Below are 22,343 nucleotides of genomic sequence, written 5' to 3'. Positions count from 1 at the left end.
GCAAAGGCGAGAGCTTCATGTTGATCAACCATCAGATGAAAGACATAAGTTTTATTTGTTTTCTTTTCAGTTTTATTATGAACTAAATTTTATTTTCTAGAGCGTTGATGTAGTCTAGCAATGAACACACAATTTATATTCTGAATTATTTTATTTTTAATATTTCCATGATTGAGTGTTTAATTCTTATTCTTAATGCTTACTATTTTTTACGAATTATGGTTTGATCAATTGAATTACAATGAGACCGAGAGGTGATTTGTTATTTTAGTTCTAGAATTAAACACCATTAGTTGAGCGAAAGTAGAGATGCTTTACCGCGACTAGTGTGATTTTTCAAAAAATTCAAAGTACGTAATGAGTCTCCAATTAATTAAATTCACATAGAGATATGAAATTGTTAGTTGAAGATATTTTTAATATTATTCGAGAGAAGATATTGAATACTTAAGGAATTTTTAATCATCAACGGGAGATTATTAGAATTTAATAATTAGGAAGAATAAATTGTGTGGGATTTATTAAGTGAAATCAACTGCTCTAGATCCATTCTTATCATATTTTTACACTTTTAGATTTTACGCTTTGTTAATTTTTTATTCAAAGATTTATTTTTATTAAATAGTTTAATTTAATTCAAATAGTAGAACGTTCCATCTATTTTCGATTTTCCAAATAGTACTTAATTTAGTAAATTTTGGTATTCAATAACATAGTTAATCCCTGTGGGTTCGACATTCGTTTTCTAAAAACACTTTACTACTTGTTACGATTCTGTGCGCTTGCAGATTATTTTACGCGAACAAACGTGACTAGGGTTTCCTTTATACAGTGGGAGAAGTAGATCTGAAACCCTAATCCTTAATGGGCTTGGGCTGAGCTGAAAAATTCAGCAGAAAAACGTTCTGCTTGATATTCGATCGATCGATCGAGCCAGGCCGAAAGTCACTAATACTTCTGCAGCCACTCGATTCCAACTTTACATAAAACTCCCACACTTTGAGCAAGTCTAAACAAGACTAACAACCTGTTTTGATCATGGTTTGCCAACAATACACATTAGAGTTCTAAATACATAAAATCCTAAGTCTCTAGAACTTAACAAACTCCCCTTTTGGCAATCCATGACAAAGCACAAATTAAAAGATCAAAGTTTACAAATAAAAGCCCTTTACAAAAATAATGCTCATAACACAAATTCAATCCTAAGTACTATCCATCAGTTGTAAGTGTAGACAGCAGCTCAATTGAATCAACCTGTATATTCTTGAAACACTAAACAAAGCGCATAAGCGCATGTGTGACAGAAAAACAGTAAATTAACAAATAATTCTTGACTTCACAAAATACAAAACAAAGTCATATATCATGAATAACTCATAAATATAAATCAATGAGCAGTGAACAAGAAACAAAAATAAAAATATAAGTAAACTAACTCTCCCCTAAGTTAGATACAACAAAAAGTTTTTATTAATATTCTCCCCTTTCAAAAATAATTTCAACTCCCCCTAAACAAGACAAACATGTTTCCCATAAATCCATAAATCAATAATTTCTCCCCCTTTTTGTCACGTATTGACAAAGACAACTCATACAAAGAGTAAACAGTCACCATACGCAATAAAGGATAAGAGAAAATAGAGAATTAAGGGGACACAAACCACTTCAACTCTATAGAATATAGAGACAACTCCCCCTATGAACAACAAAGGTTTAAAAAAAATCTCCCCCTATAAAAATAGTAAAAACAAAACAAGTTTTTGGAAAAAAAGTTTTGGGGAAACTTTAGAAGGTGGGGAAAATAAAAACACACAAACCAAAGTTAAAAACTAAGGTGAGGATACACATGAAAAAAATATTCTCTCTTTCAATAAATGCAAACTTGACACTATGTGACCCATAAACAGTTGCATGAATAGAGAAAAATATTTGCACATTGATTATTCATCATATCTCTTAATTAAGAAAAATATTTTCTGCAATTCACACATAAGAAATAGCATATACTAGAATGTACAAAACTCAAAAATTAATCAATCAAATTTTAAATCAAGTTGAGTACCTAATTTAGCAAAGTGTATGCATACTATGTGTGAAAACAATGAGAGATATGATTGTAAAACAGCAAGATGGATACAAAAATCATTGTAATGCATGTGAATCCTAAACACAAATGATGCATGAAAAAATATGTCATGATGCAAGCTCTAATGCAGTGAAACTAAGTTCAATATAAGTTAAATTCACAAAATTGGCTTGAGCATAGAGTTTCTAATAAAACTCCAAAAATTTAAAACCACTTGTTAAGTTTTTAGGAAAAATTTGACCAGTTAATTATCACACAAGCTAGAATACACAATATAATGATCAATTACATCAATTCAACAAGCCAATTGCATCAATTGAACCCAATTTGAACAAAATCCCCAATTCAGGTACATTCAAGCTCTAGAATTTTGAATTTCTCAAACTTTAAACACATTTTGCATTAAGATCAAGGAACTTTTAATCTTGGATGGCCACAACAAGATCACACACAATAAAATGTACCAAGTTTAGCAAAGAGTAACTTGTGTAGTGTGTGCAACTAGCAAAAACTTGAGATACATGTGAGGTGATATGTGAATAGAAGTCAAACACAAAGTCTACAAAATTCATCACATAGAATTTGAAAGAGACTATCACCTAAAGAGTTACATCATATGACTCTCACATCTCCTAGAACAAAAGCTTGCAATCATGTAAGTTTCTTGATTTTGCCTCATAATATACACACCAATTTTAATTATGTAATTTGGCATCAAATCTAATAGTACACACCAATTTTAATTTAATCAGAAACTTATTAAAAAGTCAGGATAATGTACACACCAATTTTAATTATGTGATTTGGCATCAAGCCTAATAGTACACACCAATTTTAAGCATTTAGCAATTAAATCGAGGCTACACCTTATGTTCTTTTTGTGCATGTGCTACACTTTCTCGAGCACAAAATCTTACGATATGCACTAACATGTTCATGATTGGCTAGTGAACAGTGGTGAGATGGTTATTTATGCCTTTCTCAAAAGGATCAAGTTCGACAGTCAAATAACATGTGACTTCAAAATTAAGACAAAGTGATAAACACCATAAACATCTTTCCCACTGAACACACACTACAAAGCTTCAACTAGTCAAGTGCAATAAATAAGCTCATCAAAGCTAAACAAGGTACATAAACTTGTTATGTAAAGATAATATGGTCAATCCTTGATTATAAATCCAAGATGTGAAATACAAAACACAAAAATCTTTTTGGTTTTAAAAGCTATATGACCAAAAACAAAAAGACACATATTATGCTAAATGAACAAAGCAAATGCAATGCATGACAGTGCTTAACTAAGCTATAGAGGGTACACAAATAAAAAATATCAATTTCTTAATTAACCCTTGAGTACATGTACAAATTAGTACATATTCACACAAAATCAGAAATAGCTTAGCATACTATTCAAGTTTCTCCACAATGTCAAGCATGTTAAAAATCAAAAGAGATATCATAATTCATGTAATCCTAAAAAAAAATAAAACTAGACACAAAATAAAATATTTTTGTCTTTTTGAAATTTTTCAATGTTTTTGGATTTTTTTTAATAAAAAAACAATCTAAAAAAAAAAAAAACCAAAAACAGAAACAAAACATGTCCACAAATAATTGACAGAATTAAATCAGGGACAAGTTAGCAACACTCACATTGGAGAATCTTTTCTCACCCATATAGCACGAGTCTTTGGCTTTGTAGGTGAAAATCCATGAGAAGTAGAGTGTATTTGAGGGATTATACCAAACTTCTGAGAAATACTAAAATCTTGCAAATTCATTTCACAAGCCAACAAGCTCAAAATTTTCAAAAGCATATGAAATAATTTATTTGGACTTATGGCAGGAGAAATGTCATCACATATCCTAGATTGAAACACAGAATGCTTAAATTTCAATTTATGACAATTAGGACGAATATGACCATGAACACCACAAAAGTGGCAAACAGGAACAAATTTAGGAACATCAGTATTCCTAGTGGGGTTTCCGGTCACAGGCTTTGGTTCTTGTCTCAACAAAGAACAATTTGGTTTAATATGACCAACAACACCACAAAGGTGACAGGTAGGCACAAAAACAGATTTCTTTTGCACACTAGCAGTAGATTTAGACATAGGTTTAGAAATTTCAGCGTCTACATCAGAACTTTTACCTTTGTCTAACCTAGCAAAATAAGTCTTTTCTTTATTATTCCTCTTGAAATGAGGGATATAAACTTTCTCAGTTTTAGGCTTAAGAGAAACAGAAACACTTCTGTTATCAACAACAGGCTTGGCACAAGTCAAATTTTTATTTTTAGCTTTAGATTCAACTAACTCTTGTTCCAAGCTTTTCATCTTCTCATCTTGAGAGGAAATTTGATTTCTCAAAAATTCATTCTTTTTATTAGATTCATCTAATCTAACAAGCAATTCCTCTTTTTCAAGATTAGCCAATTTTAACTCTTCCTTGAATTTCTTAGCAATTTTCATAGATTTCAATAATTCCTTACGGAGAGTTTCACATGCATCAATAAAATCAACAGAAGCATGAGCAGAAACATGATCAGAAAGACACTTCAAATTATCCATGACAATAGGGGTCAAGGATTAGCTCTTAGATCAAAAGATCTAAAACAAGAGAGCTATCCGCTCTGATACCACTTGTTAGGTTTTAGATCCCTTAAAACAACAATTGGATTAACCTAGTTTATTTAGCCAAGTGATTAACTTAGTCAAATTATGCAAATCTCGGTTAACATAATCAAATAATCATATCAAGATATAAAGCAGTGGAAATATAAAGATCACAAAGATATGATCACTCAGAAAAACCAAACTGGTAAAAAACCTGGAGAGGATTTAACCTAGCTATCCTCAAGGTAAACTTGAATCCACTATATGAAAGAATCGAAGTTCATACAAAAGGACTTACAAGCACCCACACTCGACTTCCTAATGCTACCCACCAGTAGAACTTACTGACACGACCACGTGCAAGCTTCGAATTCACGAACTCCTTCTTTCTTGGATTCTCCAATCAAGTACAAGCACTCCTGCTTGCGTTTCTTTAAGCTCCAATGGCAGCAACTGAGTTGATTATCAAGATGTTGAAGTAATCTCTACCTTGAAAACCCTAAGTTTATGTGAAGGAAAGCTCCTCAAGGATCTCACAAGAGATTCACACAAACCGCAAATATAAGCAACAAGAGCATCCAGAGCTACTCTAAAAACGTGACTAGGGTTTCCTTTATATAGTGGGAGAAGTAGATCTGAAACCCTAATCCTTAATAGGCTTGGGTTGAGTTGGAAAATTCTGCAGAAAAACGTTCTGCCCGAGATTTAATCGATCGAGCCAGACTGAAAGTCACTAATACTTCTGTAGCCACTCGATTCCAACTTTACATAAAACGCCCACACTTTGAGCAAGTCTAAACAAGACTAACGACCTGTTTTGATCATGGTTTTAAGTTTTTAGAACCTAACAGGGTCATGTGCCCTGCACGTGCTGGAATGCGAAGAGTTAGGCTAGATGGAGACAGCTGTGTCTCGCGAGTATCTCGCGGGTAAGGTCTTCCCGTGAGATACCCCCGAGGCATTCTGGTTTGCCAGCCTGTCCAGTCTGATACACACTTTCTGTGCATACACTATTTATACCCATATTATCCACAAATGTTAAGGAGAGCTTCTGAGAGAAAACCCTAGCCAAACACCTTGAGAGTTAGAGATTGTTATACCCACAATCCTCTACACATTTGTTTTGGGAATTTCCTCATCTCCTACCTCTNTTTTCATGAAAAAAAAATATTTATAGGTTTTATATAGATTTTACAACAAAACTATTACTGGTATTTTTCCCGAAAAAATATTTTTCAACAAAACAAACAGAATATTAAGCAAAAAGTTAATTCAAACACATACTTGTTTGGTATTCACAAAAGCATCACTTAGGAACATGAAATGACTTAGGTCATAATTAAAGACTAAGGAGTAGAGAGACATCTCCATGAAATTTGCTTCTTTTTTCCTGTTCATTCTTTTCAGTTAAGAACTTGGGAACTTTCGTTTTTACTTGGTTGAATAAAGAATATGCCAAGAGCATGGAAATTTACACTTTGCTTAAGTCGTTTTCTTTGTTCCAGGTTAATTAGTTATGAGAACCAAAAATACAAGTAAATTAGTTATACATAGGAAGAGTTCTGCTTCTTCAGATTACATGAACTAGAAAGAATCACATAAAACAGATTAGGATAGGATCTGAATCTGAGGAGAAAAGATAAAGCAAAAAACAAAATCACGGCAAACAAATTAAAGGCTCGTTTGATGATTGTGACATACCAATTATATTATTCCATTGGAAATTAAAGACACAGCATCAGGTTGTACTTTATAATTTAATTTTAGTGGGTGGGCTACTTTTTCAGATTTTGTGTCTCCTATGTCTTAAAAGAGTGATATACTATCATTGTGTAGGGTAGCTGGTCAGTATCAAGAAATGTAAAGAGGGAAATTATACAAGGGATTGTAAAGAAAACTTAATACTCAAGTATGTTCTTTAATATGTTCCCAAGCTCAAGTAGCAAATTTTGTAACATCTCTCTCATCCAATTATTTGGATAGCTAGCTTTAAAATTTAAATTCAAATGTTCTAAAATATATGATCCAAAGAATTAAACATGTTGTATGCAATTGTTACTCAGGTCTCTGGGATCCGTTCTCCCCAATTAGAGCATTGCGGCCAATGCTAGACACAATGGACCGTGTCTTTGTTCAGACCACGACATTTCCTAGAGCACACCGGTCAGCATGGGATTGGCAAGCCCGTGCCGATTGGGATGTGGTAGAGGAGGAGACTGAGGTTAAGATGAGGTTTGACATGCCAGGACTCGATAAGGAGGATGTTAAGGTGGCAGTGGAGGACGATGTGCTTGTTATAAAAGGAGAGCACAAGAAGGAAGGTAAAGATAATGACTCTTGGTCTTGGAGAAGCTTCAATTCTTATGACACACGTATTCAGCTTCCTGATAACTTGGAGAAGGATAAGATCAAGGCTGAGCTGAAGAATGGCGTTCTTTACATTTCCATTCCCAAGACCAAGGCAGAACGCAAGGTCATTGACGTGCAAATTCAGTGAAAGCAGAACATATATGAGATTATTGTACTCGTCTAAAAATAAAGAAGATTTCGTGGGGTTTTCTTTTTTGTTTTGTTTTGTTTTTAGTCATAACTAGTAAGTTACCCGTGCATGATAATGTTTTATGTAAATTTGTTTTTGTAAAATATTATACATATATTATAGCATATTTATTATAAAATTTTGTTAGTAATGAGTTCATCATAAAAAGTAACAATTATAAATTGCATACTTATATCTATTATAATTATTTTGTTCAAGTAATGAGCAATAATTAAAACAACTTTGGAGTAATATTGTATAATAAAAGTTGATAAAGACATATTAATTCATTCTATATTATTGATTTTTATTATGTGATGCAATAAAAAGTTTCATTACGAAATCCTTTTTTCTTTGTTATTGCAGTATGGTGACCCTTGTTATCATCATCAGTTTCTCCATCTTCAACGTTTGAAGTTTAGTCTGTCCATATTTGTTCAATTTTTGAGCTTTTATCACTTTTTCCTTTTGTTGCATCATTTGTGTTAATCACTAATCAATTGGCACCGAGAGATTCCAGATTGGATCTTACAAAGTTTGGACTTTGTTGCTAAGATTTTTTGTAGGAATTTTCATTTATATTAAATTTCAATGATGTGACAGTTTTTTGTAAATGTTTTTATTTTTTATATTTGTTAATTTTGGAATATTGCAGCAAAAAAAATAAATATAGCATATTGGATTGTGTATATTTTTTCTTTCTTCCATACCTTTTTGTCATTTGAAGGTGCATAAAAAATCTTAGCAACTATGTAATTTTCAAAATCACCATTTATATTAAATCCGTTCAAATGAAGTAGGAAAATCCATTTTTTCCTAAATTTGTTTTTTCAAATCACTTGGGATTCCTTCTCCAATATCAATAGTTTTACAATAATTTAAATAAGTTGTGCCTTAGTTTATTTTTCAGCAAGATCTCTTATTGTGTGTGTGTGTGTATATATATATAGTAGTTATAGTGAGATAAATATTTTATAAATATTTGGAGAGTATGTAGTTTAATGAAAGTGCCTCTAACTTTGGGATAGAAGGATTTGTTTTTGTTTCACATTTTGCACACCAAAATGATTCTGCTCGTGGTTTGACATTCCTTTCACAAAGTACGCACAAAATGTAATACCAACCCATTGTTGTATCAACGCTACTTATTGTTGCAATAACCTAGCAATTCACATCTTGCAATGAACTTTGAAATTAATATGTATTATTTTTTTTAACGTAAATAATATGGTGTTGTACGTTTTTAGACCCCTTAAAACACAGCCAGATTAACCTAGTTAATTAGTCAAGTGATTAACTTAGTCAAATTATCAAATCTAGGTTAATACAAATATATCATATCAATGTAGATTGCAGAAAATAAAGAACACAAAAATATGATGACCTAGGAAAACCAAACCGGTAAAAAGCCTGGGGAGGATTTAACCTACCTATCCTCAAGGTAAAACTGAATCCACTATGAAAGAATTGAAGTTTACACAATAGCGACTTAGACCACTAACATCCTATTGTTACCTTAAGTAGGAAACTTACAACCACGACCACGTGACAGCTCCGAGTCCACGGACTACTTCTTTCTTGGATTCCCAGTAAGTACAAGAACTCCCGCCTGTGTATCTTTAATCTCTTTAATGTAGCAACTGAACGCACAATAAAATTTTATGTAGAAAGTTTTGAAAATGCACAAACTCCTAAAAGCATTGAATTTAGGAATAAAATGCACAATAAAATTACTTTGTTTTTCAAAACTTTGATTTTTCCAGAATTTTGATCGATTGACCCTATTTTTCGACTGATCGAAATTGCGATTAAAATTTTGGTCAGCCTCTGTCTGTTTCGATTAGTGCTTGATTGCTAATGGATCAATCGAAGAATTTTCGATCAATCAAATATATTTTTCGATCAATCGAAAATCGTGATGAGAGTTGAAAGTTCAAATAGTGTTGAAAGCACTATGAACGTTTAGACCCCCAATTACAAATTACCAATTCAAGCTTATTATCAAACAATTAATGTGCGGAACATGAACATAAGCCAAACACAGAATTGATAAAAAATCTAAGCCAATTATAATCACATCCACAACAGAAAATAAAAGGCAAAGATAAAGGGAAGAGAGATGCAAACACAAGGACAGCACGCGATGTGTTATCGAAGAGAAAATCGAAGATCTCGGCGAAAAACCTCTCCGCCGCCCTCCAAGCGGTCAATAATCCACTAGAAAATGTAGTTGGGATACATAAACAGCAATAGACCCTCCAAGCCTAATCTACTCAGGTACCTAAGCCCTCCAAGCTTCCTGCTCCAATGAGGTTGCGCCGAATCTTTTTCTTCTCTAGCTTACCGAATTCCGCTATAACCCATAGCATCAACCAATAACCATTGGTTCCTTCCAAACTGCTCCCCTTAGCACCAAAAGACCTTCTCACAGACATGGGTGTAGTGAGAAAAGGATTTGGTCAAGAACCTCTCAAGGATGTATCAATGGAGAGGAAGACAGTAGAGGAATTTGAAGAGTCTTTTGGTGAAGATTGGGGATGAGGCAATTTTGTTTTTCTCTAGGGTTTCTCTCTCAAAATTCTCTCTATAAGCTCTCAACATTTCGTGGGTATAAGGGTCTATATATAGTGGTGTGTGTTTGGAATACGAAGAGACAGTTTTTCCCAAACAGGGCAAGTTGGCGGCTTGGCTTCGCGACTGGTCTAAGTCGCGAGCTAATGGCCTGGCTAGCCTGGGACCTTTTTCCTGTAGTGCGATAGTTGGCGTGACCCTTCACCTCCCCGCATGCTTCTCACATGTGCTATAGTTGGCGGCTTGCAAGTCGTGAGTCAGCCGCGAGTCCCTACTTCTTTGCACATTATTGAGCAATTCTTCACACTCTCACACACACTACCCTTACATGAATCCCATTTAAATACAGGGTTACTAAGTGCTAAATTACAAGCAAATTAGTACAGAATAAAGCCAGCAAGATGGTTGATAAAATTCAAGTTTACAATCTCCCCCTTTGGTTATTCCGTGACAAAACCCTATAACAAACTCTAGACTTAACGCGTGAGTTGAGAACAGTTGGAAAACTCACTCACACCTAACTCTAGAATTTGTGTAGCTCTTGAACCATAAGAACAAGTATCTCCTGAAACACAACAACACAATAAGTTCATTGTATGCAGAAAACTTGTAATGCATATGGAGCAAGCACAATGCGATCAAGCAAAATGGAATATAGCAATAGACCATGGCAAGACCTAAACAGGCAATCACTACAAACAAGTGATCACAATGCTCATTCACACTTGGAATGAACATCCAAACATTCAAGCTAATAAACACAAAGCAAATCACTTGAATGATCAACACTCAACCAATGCACAGTACATGAAGTATATGCATTTAGTAATAAAATCCTATAAGGGCACAAGAGTGAGAGTACTTAAAGAAAATGCATAACATTTAGCAGCAAGTACATAGACACCTTAAAAGCTTACCAAAACAACAGATACAAACATAAACTAAGAACCTTAAAAACCTACAAAGGTACCAGGTACAAAACAATAATACAAAACTATCCAAGAGTTGTGAGTTTTAGCCAAACAATAACTAAAACCACAGTGTATCAAACCAATAATAACAGCAGTTAACCAAAACACTGTATCAAAGCTATAAACATAACATAACAGTATATGATAATGAAAGCTGCCCCTCAAACAAGCACTCCCCCTCAAGTGTAACCCAAAAATTCTCCCCCCTTTTGATCGGAATGGCCAAAGGGTCACTACTTCTAGTTGGTGTAGATGCTGTCAAACTTAGTTGAAAGTACATCAAGTTGATCCTGCATTACTGTCATCCTTTCAGTATGCTGATTTTGAACCTCTTTGAGTCCATCAAGCCTCTCCAGGATGATCTGAAATGCATCAGGAGGTACAACTGATGAAGTAAAAGCCCTGCTCCTTTTGGCTCTACTTCTGGGTGTGGAAGTTTGTCCTGCAGCCTCTGCTTCAGTTTCCATAGGATCACCTTCTCCTTGGTCACCCTCTTCTTCATTTCCTAGAAGACGAACTTGTATCCTTGTGAGGGTGAATTTGTTTATGGCTGATAGAGGAGTCATGGGACTGATATCTTGAGGGATCTCAACACCTTTTAATATGAAAAGCCTCATAATAAGACTGGGAAAGATCGGCTTGGGCCTAGAAGTGGTTTTAGTCTCATCTACTATAGTGTCAAAGATATGAGAGCTGATGTTAATGAAGGTTTTCTCTTTAAGTTCCATGAGGAAGATAGCTCTGGCATTTGTCAGTGTAGTCATCTTCCTTATCGGATACAGGTTGTACATCATTATGGTGGTTAGACACCTCATGTCAGTAGGAAAATCAGTAGTGTTGAGACATCTATTTTCTTTAACACCACCAATCCGAGCTTGGACAGTGTCTAAAGATAGCATCCTGTCTTTGTAATTAATGAAGTCAGAGTCCTCTAATTCTTCAAGACCTAGCACCTCATCAATGTCATGTGCATTGATGGTGAATTCCTTTCTTCTCACCGAACAACTTAACTCCTCCTCCCTTATCTCAGCATTTGCATAGAATTCTCTGATTAGAGGCTCACAGACAGGAGGTAGGTCACTCAACAATCTTTCCCAACCTCTACCCTCAAAACAACTTGTAATAAAGGTGTCTTTTAAATCCCTTAAATCAACAAATCTCTCCTAAATGATGGTTCCCTTCAAGAAATAGTCCTTATATCTCTCAAAGTGATGAACCGACCTAAATAGGTTAGGGTCCATTTTTAGCCTTTTATTAGATTTCTTAGCAGGTGTCTTCTTCTTTGTAGGAGATGGGGCCATCTGTAAACAAACAGAAAAGGCCACAACAAGACATAGCATAATGGATGAAATTCAAAACATTAGTAACAGTTTAAACAACCCAGAGTTCTTTAGAGCATAAACCCAACCACATATTTCAACAAGTAATAATCAGATGAACAGAAGTAGTGAAAACTAGATTACCTAAAGCAAGACATATGGCAATGAGATATGACATCATGAGAATGAGATGATCAAACCAACACAGAGCAGACAATAATCACAATGCAGAAGAAACAAACTATCTTTAAAAAATAATAACAACCAAATAGAACTGGCCAAAACCCACACACAGAGAGAAAAACCCAATAGAACCGAACCACAAACAACATGGGTAAGAGAAATACCAAGTAAACACCTCTGAAAAACTAAAACATGATAACACACATGTATAGAATACTAGAAACAAAGTAAAGCTAAGACTAGAACATCAAATCTCAACAATCATAAACCCGACCCAAGTTCGAACCCATTAACTCGCAAGAACTCAAAAACACCTCACAAAACAAGAAAAAAAATGCTCAAATAAAGTACAATGAAGTGAGATAGAGAAAACCCATACCTTTTTCTTCATGTTTGAAGTAGACATGATGCAAAAATGGAAGCTTATTCAAGAGAGACACGGAGTGTTTGAGAGAGAGAAATGAGGAAGATAATGAACAGTCACAAAAATTCGAGGGAAAAACTGAAAAAGTTTTAAAAAACTATCTTTAAAATGCAAAACATGCATTTTTCGTGACTGGATTAAGTCACCAGTCAGTTGCCAGGTAAGCCGTGAAACACATAGAAGTTAAGATTTCTGAAAAATTTTCTAAGTGTTTTTCGCGACTAGAAGGTCTACCAGCGATACAATCGCCAGGTGAGCCGCGAAAATCTCTGTGCACCCCTCGCGACTAGACCTTCCACCCGCGAACAAGTCGCCACACTGAACCACGAAAATCATAAAAACTCAAATTTTGAAAATTTTTCTAAGTATTTTTGGCGACTGAGACCTTGACTCGCTAGTGAGCCGCGAAAAATCTTGGAGTGAGCTCATGACTGTGGCATGCGACTGGACCAACCCTCGACTGAGTTGCCAAACTAGGGCAACATTGTTTTTGAAATTTTTGACATTTTTGTAAAAACAAAATACTTTCCAAAAACAAGCTAAAACACTCAAAAATCTTTTTGTGTTTGATCAATAAAGATTGAGCTTGTGAAAACACATTTAAACAAGTACAATCACACAAATGAATATGACATTTATTGATTATAGACTTGTGTGTTGTGTGTGGGTATCAAAAATGAGATAGTCCTTAGTCTAATATGAAGCTTCAATGATCAATTCAATCAAGGCATACACAACTAGCACTAGATAATGTGACCTATCTTAATTATAAAAGTATGCATATATGACCTCTTACATAAACTTGAGTACATTTCTTTGAAGCTTTTCATTTGGCTCCATTTTCAACAAATCAATTGATCTTTTTGAATCAATATATCTCATTATGAGATTGATGCCTGAAATTTTTAATATTTCAATTTGATGATTTAGCCTTTGGCTTTTTGGGCATCATACAATTTATTTTGGTTGCTTTCTCTTTTTCCTAGTCAAATACTAGTATGTGCGACAGACTTTTGTAGCTCAATATCTCTTTTCATTTGGAGATTTACATTTGGTGAGCTCTTTGAGTAAAGCAATAAAATAAAAGTGGGAAGATATATAGGCATAAGTCTATGCATGTCTCATGATCAACAAAACCATTCACTAATCATTCATGACAAGGTTGAAGATCTATTTACAATAGTCACATAGATTTCAGAATTTCTTCCACAATGATATGAGTGGATAAGAAACAAGTTCAGCTCTTAAATGCACAAATCTATTAGTACAAAGGTACAAGGCAAAACATGCTTTGAGACAAAACTCAACAAAGCCGATCAAACTTTTTAGGATTTTCTACTTTTTATATGTTTTTGGATTTTTGACACAAAATCAGTAAAAGATTTAACAAAAGTAACAAAAAAAAAAAACTATGTAAAAACATTTGAATCAAAGACAAACACACAAACAATATAACAACTTAAAAACTTGCAAGCACACAACCAAACATATTCACAAACATGGGAAGTATTAATGCATGAACAGGTTGTAATGCTTATGCATGAGTACCCTTTGTCACCCACACGTCACGTGCGTTTAGGGTGATGTCCTTGACGGATTGAGTATGAGAGTTAGGACTTTCAAACCCTCTTGTGAAGCTTTCAAAGCAATTGGTGCATGCACCGATCATCTTCATAACGTCCATCATTCTTGGATCACGGTTTTGACTTCTTGGTTGCTCTCTACCCCAAGACCTCTCGTCATTTCTCCTTCCTCGTGATCGAGGAGCGCTTGCAATCCACAAAAGTGACAGAAATGATTCGTTCTAGGACCCTGTTGTGATCTTGGAAGCGATCTTCCTCTAGCTCCAAATCTGGCTTCTGATTGATTATGAGACTTGTTAAACACTCGTTGATTAGCCACCTTCTTCTTCTTTTCAGCTTTAACTTTCTCGGGAATAGACTTATCCACAGTCGTCTCTTTGGCCTTCATAAACTTCACTTCTTTGGTGACATTGGCTGATGAGCTACTCTCTCCGGTATATCCCAACCTGGACTTGTTTGAGGTATGTTTTTGAGATGAAATAACATCATCTAGCTTCTTGGAGGAGACCCTATCTATCTTGGCATGAGCTTGCACTACTTCTTGCTCAAGAAATCTCACTTTTGTGTAAGGTTCCGATAGCTCACCATTAAGTGTTTCAATCTCACACTTTCCCTCCTTGTATCGCACCAGCAGACTTTTGTAATCTTCCTCAGCTTTCTTCATCTTCTTCACAGCCACCTCAGCCACCCTTGCATACTCACCCGATTTCTCAAGAAGTAAGGCGTAATTCTCTTGAAGTCTGGATGTATCTTCATCCTCTTCAGCCTCCGATTCTTCAACTGTTAGGGTTTGTGCCCTAATATCCAATTTATTGGCATGTCATGAATAATTAAGTTGTTTAATTATTTAAGACTACTGATGAACTAGTGGGACATTATCTTAGTCCATGAGATGCATAGTATGTGATTTATGTGAAAAGTCATAGAAAGATATAAATCACAAGTTCTTTGTAAACTCAGAATTTTAGTTCGTAGTCGGCGATGAAATTGGGCATTTCATTTGCGAAGACTATAACATATCAACTAAGATGATTTGTCTTGATCACGGAAGTGGAGACTTCTAGTTGATATGTTGATATCTTTTAAGAGTTAAAACATATTGAACTGGACCGCTGTGAGATTTATTATTCTCCTAATGACTGTCAAACGAATAATAAATCTCACGACTTCTATTTACATCAACTCTAAATCCTGAGAGAATAATGGACCTGATCATGAGATGTAGGTTGCTTTGATATATCAGGAGTGAGATCTATAAGTTATGGTCAAAACCTCAGTATGTTGGGCAGACGCATTTAGTATTGATGGAACATTTATTCTCAAGATGGAATTCATAATCTCTTAACGGAAATATAAAATATTCCCTTGAGATAAGTTTAATGGGTTTGGTTATTCAGAGTGTTGGGCTCAACCACTTTAGTAAAGAGTTATTAAAGTATATATTTATGGAATTAGATTTCATAAATATATGATGAATAACATAAAGATTAAACCGGGTACTCAAGAATTAAGATGTAGTAATGTTCAAAGTGACAGTCTATTTCATGACTTTGTATTACTACAAATATTTTAATGAAGGGGTTGTATGTATAATAAAGTCTTGAGATATAATTTATTAATAAGGCCTAGAGTGCAATTATACTCTTATAGTGGTATTGAATATAATTAATGGTAACTTTGGACTTCTCAAGAGTTGACAGAAAAGCCCAAGGCCCGTTGGAGCTAGAGTCTTATTTGTTCCCTTTGGTCCCATCTCAAGCCACAAACTAAAACCCAATTGGGTAGGCCCAAAAGGCTAACCCAATTAGAAATCAGTCATTATTTAATAAGTGTTATTAAATAAAGAAACTATTAGAATAGTTTTAACGTACGTAAGATGAAAAAAAAAAAACCCAATTGGGTAGGCCCAAAAGGCTAACCCAATTAGAAATCAGTCATTATTTAATAAGTGTTATTAAATAAAGAAACTATTAGAATAGTTTTAACGTACGTAAGATGAAAAAAAAAAAAAGTTTTTCTCCACAAGGAGAAGAAGAATGATTTTTCTTTGAGAGTCTATGTACAAAAGCTTGATTGAGAGACCACACATCTTGGGCACCATGTGGAATTGAGATGAAGATTAAAGGTATTCTCAAGTTCGGTTTTGAAATTCACTGCACCAAGGTATGCTTTCTATTCTCTATTCTAGAATTCATGGTTACATGTTTATCTTTCGTGATTGAAGTAGATCCGTGTTTTTGTTGCTTCCGCTGCGTGTGTTTTGTATGAGATACAAAACCAGATTTCTCCAACAAATGGTATCAGAGCGGTCTTCAATATCATGATTGTATATCATGTGATTGGATTTTAGAATGAAAGAAAAACGGTTTCTTGATGTTCAACGTTGTTTCATTAATATTGTTTATTAAAATATATGTGGATTCATGTGAGTATTGAATTCATTCGCATGATGATGTTCAACGTTGTTTCAAGTGTAGTTATTGAAAGTTATTGAGATAATCATTCATGATGATGACAATTGTATTGCATTGGTGCCGTGCCTTATTGATTGCCAGGATATGGTTATATGAATCTATTCGTAATAACCATCATGTGCGTAAAGTAGTTCTTGTCAATGGTAGTTATTGAAATGAAGGGTAGTTATTTTAATGCTCTGACCGATATATCCAAACCATCTTGAAGTTTATGTTTTGGATATAGTTATTCAAATAAATATCATTTGCATGTATCAATTCATTGCACCACTTTGATCCTTCATTGCATAGCCTGGATGTTAATGCACCGCTTGGATAAAGATATATATGGATTCATAAGCATTCTGATTATTGATATAAGGTAGTGATACAATGTTTCTAGCATGTGTTAATTGCCTTGGATGCCTTGGATTCGTTTGCTAATTTTGAATATTTGCATTCATAGCATTAGATATAATAATTTCATGTTGTTAGAAAATAAAGCGTTTAATTTTTCTGCATGGACATTGAAATTATTGTTTGATAAAAACTGATATTGATGTTATGATATTGTTTAAATTTCAATTTAAGTATGTTAAATTGATCTTTAAGGCTATAGCATCAATGAAATTCAGTTTTGATATCATTCTCTGACTATCATGTTCGTATGTTAGTTGTTTATTCAAGAAAAACCCTAGAAAACTGCCTTAGAAAATTTCTGGAAATTCGAGTTTCATGAGTTTTGATCAATCGAAAATCACTTTCGATCGATCGAGTGAAACAGTGATCAGACATTTTAATTAGATTGATTTTCGATTGATAGTCGATCGATCGAATTTGTTTTTCGATCGATCGAAAGGCAATCGAGTATCGATCGAACAAGTCAGGTGGTCAAGTTCGAATTTTTTAATTTTTTCGATCGATCGAGAGGCACATTCGATCGATCGAAAGATAGAAAATCAAAATTTTTTCTAAGTGTTTTCAAGTTTTTTAAGAGCAAGGTTATGTGTGATTAGATTACACATGGTTCTAACTAAAAGACCTAATGAGATCAAAGATGTTAGTTAAATAGAACTTTTGGTACTAAATCATTTTATGATTAAAAGTCCTTAATTTAGTTTAATTAGAGGTTTTTAATGAGATTAAAATTCTAATTAAAGTTATATACTTTCTAATGAGATTAGAATACTTTATCTAGTAAATTAAGGATAGAGTTCTATATAACTAATTTTTGATTCATTAGTGTTTAAGGAATCTTAAATAGTTTAGGACTTCCATTTTAGTTAGTGATTCTAATAAGATTAGAGTCTTTATCAAATGCAAGGTTATTAGTTGTGATGGGATCACAATTATTTAAAAGAAAAACCCAAATAATGAGTGGGAGTGCTAAAATAACCCTTTTGTTAAGTTTATTGTAATGTGAATAGATACCTTGTCTTAACTTCGAGTCTTGCATTCCATGCAGAGGGTATTTACTTCACGGATTGCAAGGTTAAACTTTTTTGTGATAGCGCGAATGTTCGTTACACTATTGTGATGTGACACAATTACATCACATTGAATTTAAACAATTAAACACATTTGATGTGTAGGGTTAAAATTGTGATTAGGTCACAATGTTTTCAAGACAATCCACTTGTTTTAAAATTTCTAGTGGTAGAGAGATACAAGGGTTGGATCTCACGGCCTCCATTGTTGGTTCATAGTGGTGTGGGTTAAACATCTCGTCTTGGCCTCGAGCCTTGCGTTCCATGCGGAGGATGTAAAAAAAAAAAAAAAAAAAAACATCATGGGCTCTGCCCAATCCAATCCTATCAGCACACAAACATATTGCACACATCTAAATGCATGAAAATACTGTTATAATGCAAATGTAATGCAATGCATGAGATTTTAAACATACGTAAATGAAAACCCATCCCAAAAATACAATAAACACTCATCAATTTTGAAAAACCCCAAAATTTTTCAAAAACCCCAAAACCTAGGTTTTAAATCATGAAATGCATGAAGAATGAAAAGATAAGAGAGCATACCAAGTGATTTGGAGCAAGGAAGAGCCGAAAATCACGTGGATTGAAGGTTTTGAGTGAGAAAAGAGTGTTTGGGAGAGAAAAGAGAGAAACTGTCAAGAGAGAGATCGAGAAAAGTGAGAACCAGATCGCGTTGAATGAATATATAGGAGTTCAGTAAAGCTCAATAAATGAAGGTATCGAGAGGTGTAGAGACAACTATCGAGGGAGGTGTCGAGAAAAAAGAACGTCTATAGCTGAAGGTGTCGAAGAGGTATCGAGGGATAAAACACCAGATTGAGGACATAAACTCGATCGATCGACAAGGTGTCAGAAGCTATCGAAGAGGCAGGAGATTTCTCGATCGATTCACCAGGTGTCGAGGAGGTGTCAGGATTACGATAAGAAAAGCTTGAGAAGCTCGACAGATAGCTAGGTATCGAGGAGGTGTCGAGCTTGCCTTTAAAAACAGTTTTTCAAGAAGAGAAAAACACAGACATGAATGCAATCAGATATGCAACTCAACCAATGATCCAATCAACATATTAAGCTCTTAAAATCATTTCTCAACAGTAATTTTAAGCACATGGATCTCCAAAAACACACACACACACACACACTAAATAAGTCTAACAAATTTTATATTTCAAAAACAAGTCAAGACAAGTTAGTGAGCATACATTAGCACATGTAAAACCTTGTGATGGCCAAATCACATTATACCTGCACATGTATCAAGAGTAGCAAAGAATATTGCATGTTGTGTATGAAAAATATCGCAAGATTGCATAAGTGTATACATGTTATGACGATTTGAGATATGAGAAAATCACTTTAACTCACACACAATCATAACTGTTTGATGGGGACTATCACCTTCGAGGTACATCCTATAACTCCCACATCTCCTAAAATACACACTTGCAATCACATTTAAAGCATTTTTGATCTTTTTGCTTTTTATTTTCTTTACATATTTTCTTTTAATTAGCATATCATGCATGGGCATATAAAAGGGAGAAAAGAAATACCTAAGATGTTAAGCATTTGACATTGCACTTTTGCTATGCCAAAGCATACGGATGTCTTTGAAACTGCACTTTTGTTATGCCGAATCATACAGGTGTCTTTGACACTGCACTTTTGCTATGCCGAAGCATACAGGTGTCATATTATGATTGGTAGGCAACAGTAGTGAGATGGTTATTTATGCCTTTCTCTTAGGATTTTCTAGTCCTACCTGTCAAAAAGAGTGATAGGAGTGTTAAGTTCAAGAAATAACTTAATCTTACTCATCAAAAACAAGAGCCACAAAGCTCACTTGCTTAGTTGTGCATAGAGATGCTCATCTAAGCTACAAAAGATATAAAGTTTAGAAAACTTTGTTTCAATGGCCATCCAAGGTACACAAGTACCAAAGTACACAAAACACACACTGCTTTTGTATTTTTCAAAATTTTTTTTTTTTGAAAAACAAAAAATAAACAAAACTAAAAATAAATAAACAAAAACATGTTAAACAAGGCAAAGCATAAAACTAGACTAACTCAAAAGAAAAAGCAAAACACACAAGTAATGCGACATACAAAAATAAGAAGATAGAAGAAAGTAATATAATCACTTAGAGTCCTTTTTCTTCCACACCTTAGAAGAACATTTCCTTTGATTAAACCCATGAACCGGCGGAAAGGGGGAAGAATTGAAACCGTTCAAGTTCGAAAGGAACATAAGGGCTTTAAGAAGATCACCAACAGGAGCAAGAGAGGATTGAAGCTGATTCTGGCTTCCAGATACGATCATGTCGTTGCTTTGTTAAGTGGCTAACCACTTATAGCAATTTGGTCGAATATGACTGGCAGCTCCACAATGATGACAGAGATGCTGATTCTTCTGCTTAGGCTTTTGAGAGTTAGCCTTCTTAGCCCTAGGGTTTTTAACATCTTTCTTATCCTGCTTAGAGGGTGCTCTTAAGATAGATTTACCTTTGTCTAAGTTCTCACTAGCTAATTCAATTTTCACATCAGTGTTCTCAATTTCAGTTTTATTAGCAGGAGGAATAAACATAGTAGCACTAGTATGACTGGCAGCTCCACAATGATGACAGAGATGCTGATTCTTCTATCTGGGCTTTTGAGAGTTAGCCTTCTTAGCCCTAGGGTTTTTAACATCTTTCTTATCCTGCTTAGCGGGTGCTCCTAAGATAGATTTACCTTTGTCTAAGTTCTCACTAGCTAATTCAATTTCACATCAGTGTTCTCAATTTCAGTTTTATTAGCAGGAGGAACAAACATAGTAGCACTAATAGAAGCAATATTAGAGGAAGAAAGACCATACCCTAAATCTGTTCGATCTAAAGCAGATTTTTGAATGCTAAGCATCTCATCAAGCTTTGCACTTGAAGTACTTTCCAATTGAGCTCTGACTTAAAACAGCTCCGCTTCAAGCTTCTTGGTCTTCTCAGCCAAAAAATTGTTTTCAAACCTCGGTGCTCCAATAGTCTGATTAGCTTCATCAAACTTTGTGGACAACTCTTCACAATCAAGTTCCACATCACTGAGTTTCTTGGTGGCCAGCCTATACAATTTCTCATACTTCTAAGAAAGCTTGTACAGTTTCTCATAGGCTGTATGGGTATCATCTTGATCATCCATCTTCTCACACTTAGAATCCACTAATTCTTCTTCTTCCATGTCTTTAACAATCCCCTCAGTAGGATTGACTGTGGCAGTGAAGGCATTCAAGATTCCGTCATCCTCATCGTCGGAATCATCCTCAGGCTTAGTGTCACTCAAGGTTGCAGTAAGTGACTTACTCTTCCCAATGCTCTTGAGAAATGTGGGGCATTCTTGCTTCATGTGATCGAATCCATGACACTCAAAACACTTTGGTCCTAAAGGAACAGTGTCCTGACCGCCATCCTTAGCATCCTTTTTTCCTTTGTCTTGGCCCTTAGACTGAGAAGAACTGGATTGTCTGCGGTCCTTATCGAAGTTCCTCCGATTGGCATTCTTTATAAACTTCTTGAACTGCCTTGTAATGTAGGACTTCATCTTGGAATCTTCATCATCGGAAGACTCATCTGTGTCACTGCTCTTCGCCTTCAAGGCCATGCTCTTGCTTTTACCTGACTTACCAATCCGTGATAGTCCTAGCTCGTAGGTCTGTAGATTACCGACCAGCTCCGTCAAAAGAATCTTGTCAATATCCTTCAATTCTTCTATCACTATAATCTCGGCATGGAATCTCTCGGGTAGAGATCTGAGCACCTTCCTTACAATCTTGGGTTCAGGAATGGTTTCTCCTAGATTGAAGGCTGAGTTCACTATGTCCTTGAGCTTGGCATAGAACTCATCGAATGACTCATTCTCCTCCATCTTTATTTCTTCAAAGCTTGTAGTGAGCCTTTGAAGCTTTGAATCCTTGACAGCCTTTGTACCCTCATAGGTTGTCTAGAGGATGATCCATGCTTCCTTAGAAGTTTCTATGGAGGATATCTTCTTAAACTCCTCATTGGTGATTGCACTGAATAAGGCATTCAATGCTCTGTTGTTGAAGTTTGCCGCCTTGATCTTGGCTTC

The 22,343-nt window shown here is 34.8% G+C and overlaps 1 protein-coding gene across 1 annotated transcript in view; it reads left to right on the top strand.

Annotated features, from left to right (window-relative positions):
* The window catches only part of LOC112039029 (small heat shock protein, chloroplastic), a 9,344-nt gene extending 2,090 nt beyond the window's left edge, over window positions 1-7,254 (top strand). Inside the window, exon 2 of the mRNA XM_065774408.1 lies at window positions 6,774-7,254. Coding sequence (XP_065630480.1) covers window positions 6,774-7,207 — 434 coding nt within the window. The 3' untranslated portion in view covers window positions 7,208-7,254. The remainder of the gene's footprint in view (window positions 1-6,773) is intronic.
* Window positions 7,255-22,343: the final 15,089 nt, after the last annotated feature.

Source organism: Quercus suber, unplaced genomic scaffold (assembly GCF_002906115.3).
Source record: "Quercus suber isolate HL8 unplaced genomic scaffold, Cork oak 2.0 scaffold_92, whole genome shotgun sequence".
Classification (NCBI taxonomy): domain Eukaryota; kingdom Viridiplantae; phylum Streptophyta; class Magnoliopsida; order Fagales; family Fagaceae; genus Quercus; species Quercus suber.
This window is presented reverse-complemented; position numbering and strand designations above follow the sequence as displayed.